General features: G+C 33.1%; 2 protein-coding genes across 2 annotated transcripts; both read left to right on the forward strand.

Moving 5' to 3' along the window:
• Positions 1-1,006: 1,006 nt before the first annotated feature.
• On the forward strand, positions 1,007-5,398 carry LOC120249558 (allantoate deiminase 2). Its single transcript, XM_039258112.1, has 12 exons — positions 1,007-1,132; positions 1,231-1,343; positions 1,622-1,725; positions 1,830-1,914; positions 2,024-2,140; positions 3,378-3,487; positions 3,564-3,669; positions 3,762-3,848; positions 4,341-4,580; positions 4,677-4,802; positions 4,892-5,062; positions 5,168-5,398. The coding sequence occupies exons 1-12, from the start codon at positions 1,057-1,059 to the stop codon at positions 5,303-5,305; spliced, it is 1,473 nt and encodes a 490-aa protein (XP_039114046.1). The 5' UTR covers positions 1,007-1,056; the 3' UTR covers positions 5,306-5,398.
• A 2,651-nt stretch (positions 5,399-8,049) lies between these two features.
• On the forward strand, positions 8,050-10,674 carry LOC120249559 (zinc transporter 3-like). The gene is made up of 3 exons (XM_039258113.1): positions 8,050-8,845; positions 9,866-10,015; positions 10,197-10,674. Exons 1-3 carry the CDS (start codon positions 8,087-8,089, stop codon positions 10,500-10,502), a joined length of 1,215 nt encoding a protein of 404 aa, XP_039114047.1. The 5' UTR covers positions 8,050-8,086; the 3' UTR covers positions 10,503-10,674.
• Positions 10,675-10,695: the final 21 nt, after the last annotated feature.

Below are 10,695 nucleotides of genomic sequence, written 5' to 3' on the forward strand. Positions count from 1 at the left end.
TAATATTGTCGACCCAAATATTCGCCCTTAAAATTAAGTATTCATTATTTAAATAATAATCAACTTCACTAGCTAGTGGATGTTATATTAAATATTTCAAAACAGATATCAATGTGTCAATCTAATAGTTCAGATCATGCTTAAAAGAGTATCGGGCCCCATTAATTTTAGCAAACATTACGAGAAATACCCAATCTAGTATTAAATTGTTAATAAAGCATCAATTTGTTTGATTTTGTAGTTTCATAAGAATTTCAGTCACATGATTATATGTATCTATAGTTACTTTTCATTGGAGATAATCCCATAGGTTTACCAAATTTATTAATTCATTTGAAATTAAAACTCAAAATAACCAGATTTGGTATGAGTACTTACTAGTTTATGAAGAAATTTGCATCATGAGTATAATATCAAAAAAGTTGGCTCAATGTGCAATCTAACGAGCCTTTGATCATGCGGAGGAGAACGGATGAATTAAACTCCTTAATCTCAAAATAAGAGACAACACACTCAACGAAAGTCTTAAAATTGGGTTTGGATTTAAGTTATTTTAAACAAATCCTTGTACAAATTTGATATTTATCTTAAATATAGAAGATAAAAATCTCATAATTAATACATCATTTGTTTAAAAATCAAACAAATTTTTTTATCTTATTTGCAAACTTGATTTTATTCGATTTTTAATTATTATCCAAAAAAAACCTATTATATATTTTTACAGTTTTTTAAAAATAATAAACATACTCTATGAATCTAGTTATCATACCAAGGGACTAATCTATTTGTGCGTTCTTCTTTTTAAATAAATTGATGATTTATCCATTTTATTAAAAACTATCAGCGCGTATACATACAATATCATAAACACTTTGTTTGAGAATCTTTATAGATCCTGTCGAAGACATCACACGCAACAATTTACTTAAAATTATTATTATTATTATTATTATTATTATAGAAATAAAAAGTGCCTTTTTCCAAAAATAAAAAAAAAAAAAAAGAAATAAAAAAATACCGCAAAATGACACACCTGTTTTGGAGGTTCCAGCAATGGCTATCTCCTTTCCCTGGTTTTATGGTTCCAAACCCTTGCTGCTTTTCCATGTTTCCATACTATTAATTTCAGGTGCTATACCATTCTGGATTTGTTGTTGTTCTTGTTGATGTTGTTTTGCTCTTCTTCCCCTTTGCTTTTGCTTCTCAATTTTTTTTGGATGTGAGCAGGTTTGAGTTTGGGAACTGGAACTGGAACTGGAACTGTAGATTATGGTAGTGATGAAGTGTTTGCTGATGTTCTGAGAGATGAGGCTGTGGATAGAATCCATCAACTATCCAAGGTTGCATATATGTTTTTGTTCCTTGTCATCTTCTTCATATCATGATGAACTGTGAATTTCCCATTTTGTCTCTGTGTGGTGATGTGCTTGTGTATTGGTCTTGTTCAATTTGTATTTTTCTAATGGTTTGCATCAAGTAGGAATTGCATCATCTGATAAGGAAAATATGTATATGACTTGGCAATGCCTGTATTTCATTTTACTAATCTTGATATATTTAGTCTTTTTGGTGGTTGGTGGATTTTAGGGTTTAAAACCATGTTTGTTGTTCTTAATAGATATCTGATGGTGATGGTTACCTTGAAAGAACATTTTTAAGTCCAGCATCTATTAGAGCTGCAAATCTCATACTAAGCTGGATGCAAGATGCTGGATTGAGGACGTTTGTATCTCTATTTTGTTCTCCTTTTTCGTGTATATATTTGAAATAATTCAAATGACATGCTGACAAGTTTCTGAAATTAAAAATGATATGTTGAACTTTAGGTGGGTAGACCCGATGGGTAATGTACATGGTCGAACTGAATCAGTGAATCCTACTGCCGAGGCTCTATTGATTGGTTCTCATTTGGTGATGATTTAATTTCCTGTTAGTTTATGTGTGAATATTAATACTTCAAATATATATACCGGTCCACTTTTTGGGTTCATTAATTTTCTAAGTTTCTTGGCTGGAACAGGACACTGTCATTGATGCTGGAATGTATGATGGCACTTTAGGTATAATTTGCGCTATTTCTGCATTGAAAGTTTTAAAGAACACTGGCAAGTTGGATGAACTTGTTCGTCCTGTGGAGGTGAGTGGTTCTTTTCATTCTTTTACTTGGGTGTGTTCTCCTTTCAATAACAATGGGAACCTCTGGTTCAAATTCTCAAATTGGTAGTTATTGAATGGCCATGGTGCTTACCTCAGGAACTTGAAGCACCAATCACAATTTCTTTATGTGAGCAACATACATTTAGACTAGCATTTACATTTGAGATCTTGTTCAGAGGGAAATTGAAATTGGTTGCAGCAATGTGTTTTCCTACAGGCTTCCAGAATAATAATGTTTTAATTAGTAACGCCATACAACAGTGCATAGGGTGGTGCACTGCTGAGTAGTTTAAAAAACAAAATCTTATCTGGGGAAAACAGACTAGTGTATTACGCATGAAGTAGTAACGTTGTCGTCAAACCTGTTGTGGTAGGTCATTGCCAATTAACATTTGGAGTAGCAGAACATAATGGTATATTAAAGGAGGCAGTGTCGTGAACAATATCCAATTATTTATTGGGGCATCATGTGAAAAACACAATAGATAGACGTGTCTTTTTAAGTGCCCCAAAATCTATGGCTGTATCTAAGCAAATATTTTTTTGCATTAAAAGTCATAGTCTTTTTTATTCATAGTTGTCTTACAAGCTTGCCAAATATACTCCTCATACGTTGTAAAACTCTTGCATGTATTTGGAGCAGCCATAAATAATATAATACAGGCGAGATTCTGTGAAGGATCACTGAATAGAATCACATGATATTCTACTGAATTTATTATTGATAAAAGAGCAGATGCAAAAGCATCCAACTAAGACTATTTTAGTTTGTGGACTTTTTGTGGACTTTGCGTGCAATATCAGATTTGTGTCATGTTCAATGCAAATCCAAATTTTTAAAATTCATATGGAACAACAGATTAGCATGTCATATTTATATAATAATAGATTCTTAGAGGTGGCACATCCCCTAAGATATGCTGTATATATATATATATTAGATTTACTTATTAGATCCATGTGCAATGTTACAGGCTTGCAGCCCCGATTAGGACTATGAGTAATCAATGTTTTCCTGTGGTTATTACTATTTCACAAATGCAGCCGTGAGGGCATTATGTCGAAAGAAGAAAAAAGTAAAATAATTATTTATTGACTTATTACTACTGGCATAGACAAGTCATGTAGAAAATGTGTAATTAGACTTGCAGACATTTAGATTATGTGGTTTGCAGGTTATATCACTTGCTTACTATTGATTTGCCTGAACCTTACAGGTGATTGCTTTTAGTGATGAGGAAGGTGTCCGTTTTCAGACTACATTTTTAGGAAGTGCTGCTATAGCTGGTATTCTACCAGAGTCCGCATTGAAGATATCTGATAAGAAGTTTGTTCTATATCTTTGATCAAACTGTGTAAATGCCTTATTTTTTCTGTTGAATAAATGATTTCAAGCCATGCAGTGGTGTTACTGTGGAAGAGGTTCTTAAAGAGAATTCTTTTGAAGCTACCGAGGAAAGCCTAACTCAGGTCAAGTATGACCCAAAGTCAGTATGGGGATATATAGAGGTATCTAGTCTTTCAAGCCATTCAACTGGCTCTTAATAAATTTATCCTTGTGTATACCTTAACATGCATCTTCCATTCTGTGCATGCACCAGTTACATATTGAACAAGGGCCTTTGCTGGAATCACTTGGTTATCCGCTCGGAGTTGTTAAAGGAATTGCTGGACAAACCCGATTGAAGGTTTGTAATCCAATCTATCATGTTTGGATACTAACTGCTAACCATTAAATGTTCCAAAACTGTAAATCTATTTTGACTTAAAGTGGGAGCTGGCCAGAAGATGCTAAAACAGGTTCGCTGAACTGGTCTTCAAAATTTTAGCCTGGTCCTTTCTTGGTGGCTATGTCCTATCAACTTGTGTAGTATAAAAATGTTTTGAAGGCCACCCTTCATTATTTAATATCATTTTACCCCATCTGCCTTGGCATCATAGATCTGCTGTGTGTGATTGGTCCATCTACTTGATTACAAAGACCAACACTCGCTTCAAAGCTCTATATATTATTCTTGGTATAGAATTAGTATTTAATTTTAACGTCTTTGAACAATACTCTTATCGAACGTTTCATTACAGGCATAAAGATGTGAGAATAAATTCATGTATGTCGTCCAACATGGCAAATGGTAGTGTATGTATGTTTTTATGAGATTTTACCGAAATTTGTTCTGCAGGTAATTGTGAGAGGATCACAGGGACATGCTGGCACTGTCCCTATGTTTATGCGCCAAGACCCAATGGCAGCATCTGCGGAACTTATCATCTTATTAGAGAGTTTGTGTAAACATCCAGAGAATTTCTTGACTTATGATGAGAAATGTGGAGGTTTCCCCAAGGAATCTCTCACCGGATTGGTCTGCACTGTCGGTGAAATATCCAGCTGGCCGAGTGCCAGCAATGTTATTCCTGGCCAGGAAATCCCCTTGATTTTGCTGTCTTTGTGAAATTAGGAATCATAAAAATGTATATATATATTTTACTTACTTGTCCATCTTGCTTTTGTCTTGCAGGTAAACTTTACCATAGATTTACGAGCGATAGATGACATGGCAAGAGAAGCCATAATGCTTGAATTTTCAAACCGTGCTCAACAAATATGTAATAAACGGATGGTTAATTGTACAATTGATCGGAAGGTGTGGCCAAACAAACTCTGGTTGCACACTATCAAAATGTTTTAGTACTGCTGTCATTGTCTGAACTAACTTATGGCTTATCATTACAGCACAACGCAGAGGCAGTGAAATGTGATCCACTACTGAGTGAACAGCTTAAATATGCAGCACGTTCAGCTCTGGGAAAGATGTCAACTGAGGCGGCCAATTATCAACATGAGATACCCGTGTTGATGAGTGGAGCAGGACATGATTCAATGGCTATGTCCCACTTAACCAAGGTCAAACATCTGAACCTAAAACTTAACAAGATGAACCCTTGTTTGCTTTCAGTTTTCTTGTTTTTTTTTTCCCATTTGCTGAATGGTTATTAGTTTTAAAAGCAGATCGGTATGCTGTTTATCCGGTGTCGAGGAGGTGTAAGCCATTCTCCTGATGAATTTGTGCTAGATGATGATGTTGGGGCTGCTGGTTTAGCTCTGTTGAAGTTTCTGCAGAACAACATGATGATTAGTGTGACATGAACCAGCAACTACATGTATCCTTGCATGTTTTCATTTTGGTTCTTATGTAATGTATTAGAATCTAATAATAGAACTGCATAATTTTCTTGGTCACCTTTTTTATTTAATTTTTATATGCATGCAACTGATGCTAATCTATTGCATAGGTGTATATATGTTAAATAAATATCTCAACATTGCTCATCATTGGGCTGCTTTTATATATATGAGTCTGGATTTTCTACAGATGTCCTGTCGATTTTAAATCTATGGATGTTCGCTGGGCCGTTGGATCAACATCTAATGCTCCCACACCCTGATTCTTTTTAATTTTTCATTATCAGTGGATGTCTACACAGATCCGCATTATATTGTATGTATGAGTTTGAGTTTAAAGTTGAATCTAGCAATGAGTTGCACAGTGTAAAAGAGTAAAGGTAAGTAAACGCTCTCTGGGCGATTATCAGTTTTCACAATTAATGTGCTTTATAACCAGTCACAATCTACTAATTCCAAAAGACAAAACTTAAATGACATGTATCTAAACTTTTATTTTTATTATTTTTTTAAATTATTGCAACTATGACTTTAAAGGTTATATATTGTGACAGATGCATGTAAATCATGTAAAAAAGCCCCACCCGAAAGGGCCCGAAATAGATGGACAGGCAGATGTCAGTCTCATGATCAACTATATTGCTAGAGCTACAGTGTAACATTAACACACCATAAAGGCTGGCACAAGTCATTGTTACTAGAGCACTATCATTCATCACCACAGCTACAGTTTGTTTTATTGTACAACCATGTTGCATGTTAAAGTGATCATGATATGTGACACATGTGATAAATTTAAAAGTGACTATAAATAAAATTAGAGGGATAAATTTATAATTTTTTAAAAAAAATTGATAAATGTTTGGAGATGTTTACATGGAATGTCAATTAATTATATAGTTCTGACTTTGTTAGACATAGTTTTTGATGTTAAGTGACTCAAATTTTGAGTGGGTAGAGCGGAGAGAACAACTGACCAGTTGTTTGTGTTCTTTTTAGTTTTTATCATATTTGGTGATCTCTTTTTTTTTTTCGTTATTAATTGTTTTTTATTACATTAAATTTTTATTTATTATTTTTTAAATATATTGCTACTGATCTGTACATATGCTTGCTTGTTTTGTTAAATCACTCGTGATGATTACAACGTGGCTTGATTGGTTGTTTTGATTTCAGTCTATTTAATATTATACCTAATTTTTTTTAATATCATTCATGATTTAATTTTTAAATTATAAATTAGTTATAATTTATTTATTTTATTTTATTTACAATTTGGACAAGTCAATATTTCTCAACTAGAACTAACAAATTATTATAATTAAAACCTCTTCATCAATTAAAAAAAAATCTTAAAATTTAAAACCTGATAAATATGTCATTTCAAAAGACGAATTAAATTAAAGAAAAACATTCTAATACTATTTAAATAAATTTCAACTTGACTAAAAACCCACAAGTTACATGACACGCAACCACTAGGACCACTTGCACAAGTTCCCTCCGCATAAACCTGGTTGGTTTGATTGCAAAATTGACTCACTTTTAGACTAGACACGTTGCAATAAAAAGGTAAGAAAAGATTGCATTATAACTACACTGTTTTAGGCTTTTAGCATTATTGATAAGGACCCGGAATTTTATCATGCATTTAAGTATGCTTTACTAGATAATTTTGTCGTGTTGCTTTCAATAGTTTGTCTAAATATTTTTTTTATTTATTTTTAAGTAATTAGCATAGTAATTATACTTTTATTTATTTTTATACTATTTTTTAAATTTTGAATGATTGGTTTATGGCAAAGTCTTGCATTATGGTAGAAACCTTTCATGTAATGTTGCTTCCCTTCACTTCCATTGGGTGATAGTGATTTCTTTCCTACATGTCTTAATTGAGATTCTTAGGTTAGAATCCATATCTTATATCTTGAATGATTTGTCTTGTGTAGCTAGTCATTATCTCCTTTAATAATAATAATAATAATAATAATAATAATAATAAACTGTACAGACAAGATTAATAAATTAATGAACAATTACCATATATATTATATGATAATAAATAATAAAATAAAGAATTAAAAAATTGTATCCTTATCTCAATTAACACTCACAAAGAACTAAAATATTTCTGTGATGTCAACTAATATTTATAAAAAATTATATTTTGTTTATAAATATAAATAGGGTCACAATCATAAGTCATTATTGTGAAAGACAAATTTAAAAAGGACAATGAACTAAATAAATATTTTTGTTTTTTTTTCTTTGCTCTTGAACTTTTGTAATTGTACTCGTTTTTAAGGTTTTAATCTACATAGTTTATCTATTTTTTTTTTTCCTTCTTCTTGTTTTGTATCCTGCTGTGTTCCACTCCTCTCTGTATTTTGTTTTTTTTTTTCAGTTTAATATATATATATGATTTATCTATTTATTTTAAAATAAATAAATAAATTAAAATACCTCTTTTGAATTTTTTTAGCAAACCTCTTTTGTTTTTTCCCAGCCAACCTTTAACTTAACACATCATGTACGGACAAAGAAAAAGAGAGAAAGAGAGAGAGTGAGGGAGCTTCTGATTACTCTATAATGACAACATCATGTCAACACTCTAACACAGTTTATAACTTAAAAAAATAGTCTCTTCTCTTCTTCTCCTCCAAAATTCCAAATGCAACATATCAATTTTATACCCTTTTTTTAAAAAAAAAATAAAAAAAATATATCAACACATTTCTCATTTATATGAGCCCATCATTTTTTTTCCTTCCTAATTCCTATATATATCATCATCATTATCATCATCTTTCTCTCCTACTTCACTACAACACCATCAACATGAACAACAACAACAACAACAACAACAACAACAAGATGAAGATGATGATGGTGAACTTCTCCATCATCATCATCACCATCAACCTAATCCTTTCCCCATCCATGGCACTAAGCACCATGGCTGATGATGCTTCTTCATGTAGCTGCTCAAAAGTAGCACAAACTTCAGACAAGCACAAAGCCATGAGTCTCAAGTTCATCGCCATTGCCTCCATTCTCTCCGCCGGAGCCATGGGTGTGCTCGTCCCAATTCTAGGGAGATCCATCGCCGTGCTACGCCCGGAGAGTGACGTCTTCTTCATCATCAAATCATTCGCCGCCGGAGTGATTCTGGCCACCGGATTCATTCACATATTGCCGGACGCGTTCGAGAGGTTGACATCCAAGTGTTTGCCGGAGGAACCGTGGCGGCGTTTCCCGTTTGCGGGGTTTGTGGCGATGTCGTCGGCGATGGGGACGATGATGGTGGATTCGTTTGCAACTGGTTATTATAAGAGGTCTTATATTAGCAAAGCACTACCTGTGGATGTGGATTTAGATGTGGATGTTCATGAAGTTGCTCAAGTGGAGTCTTCTCAGCAGCCTCAATTTCATAGCCATGAACATGGACATGCTTTGCAAGATGGATCTTTATCTGAAAAAATTCGCCATAGAGTTATCTCCCAAGTAAGTTAATTTATTCCATTTCAATTTATATATATATATATATATATTACATACTTATTAAAAAAATAGATAAACCATAAATATATATATATATATATATATATATATAGAAAGAGCAGTTTAATGTATATATGTTTTTTTTTCCATTGTTTTTAGTGATGAAGATTAGGTGTTGTGGATGATCTGTGTGTGTGTGTGTGTGTTTTTTTTTACTCTTGTTTGGTTTATCATCTAATCATTTTGGATGGTTAGAGGGACTTTTTTATGCTTTGCTCTGAGTAGTCCTGTTATACCTATTTTTTCTTTTATTATAAAATAAATTAAAAAAAATTGTACAATAAATATATTTGAATTTTTTTTTCCAAATTGCTCATGACCTATTTTTCTTTATGTAGGATATTTATTTTAGAAATATTTGAAATTTGATTTAAAATTGAATTTCAAAATCCACTTGAGGATAAGGATGTTTATTGAGTTTGCTATATATATTTGTGCATATTTTTGTCTATTTTTAAATGAAAAATGCTTGTTATATAATGTGTATATATATATGTGTGTGTGTGTGTTTTACTCTACTACTGATATACAAGGTTTTTGGGTGGGGAGATATTGTGGAAGAGAGTGTTGATTCCATTGTTGTGGTCCATTCGGAGTGTTGTTATTTGTTCGCATTCTGAGAGTGTTGATACTTGTGAGATAATGGGTGGTGAGTAAAAATGGTGGTTACCTCTTTTTCGGATTCCAATTGTCTATGCCACTATTTTCTTTTCATTTTTTTAAAAGATTTTTAGAAACATATCTACTGCTCAGATAGCACTTTTTTTTTTAAAAAAAAAAAAATTTAGCAGTGTTTTGTTTGGTTCTTATTTTTTAATATTTTGATATATTAAAAGTCAGCCATGTGGTTGGGATCAATCAAACTGTTTTAAATAATTTGTAGTTTTGTTTTGAATTTTTACAATAATGATGTAGTGTACAATCTGAAACAAATATGGTGTGGGTGAACATGTACATTATTAGGTACTGGAGCTGGGCATTGTGGTTCATTCAGTGATCATTGGGATATCTTTGGGTGCTTCTGAGAAGTCTTCCACAATAAGGCCTTTGGTGGGAGCGCTTAGTTTCCATCAATTTTTTGAGGGGATCGGACTAGGTGGTTGCATTGTTCAGGTACAAAGTTTCATATCATCTCTATTAATATTCATACTTTCTCTTCTTGTCATCTTGTTCAACATTCTTACTAGTACCAAATTATTTGGATGGTTGAGATCAAACTATATTTACAATCTAGTTATATACATGAATCATGATGATGTGAACTAGTAACTAACTTGTTCATGGTGTAGCGCAGGCAAACTTCAGAGCAAAGGCGACAGTGATCATGGCAGTGTTCTTCTCCCTCACAGCCCCAGTAGGCATTGCACTGGGCATCGGTGTATCGTCGAGCTACGATGAGCACAGCTCGACGGCGCTCATCATTGAAGGGATGTTCAATGCTGCCTCTGCTGGCATTTTGATATACATGGCTCTTGTCGATCTCTTGGCAGCAGACTTCATGAATACAAGGCTGCAGAGCAATGGGAGGCTTCAGCTTGGAACTCATCTGGCCTTGCTTTTAGGTGCAGGCCTTATGTCACTCCTTGCCAAATGGGCTTAGACGAGCTAGTCACTGTTCTATTAGTTTACACTACAGTCTTGATTGAAACATCATTAGATGTTTCAGCTTTAAAATCAAGGGGATGATAAAATATATTTTGCCTCCCCAATTTTAAAAATCATGCTTAACTATCTACAAGCATTCAAATTATGTCTTTAAAGATTTCCCTCTATGTAGATTCTATCTGAAAGGG

The sequence above is a fragment of the Dioscorea cayenensis genome, chromosome 19 (assembly GCF_009730915.1).
Source record: "Dioscorea cayenensis subsp. rotundata cultivar TDr96_F1 chromosome 19, TDr96_F1_v2_PseudoChromosome.rev07_lg8_w22 25.fasta, whole genome shotgun sequence".
Taxonomy (NCBI): domain Eukaryota; kingdom Viridiplantae; phylum Streptophyta; class Magnoliopsida; order Dioscoreales; family Dioscoreaceae; genus Dioscorea; species Dioscorea cayenensis.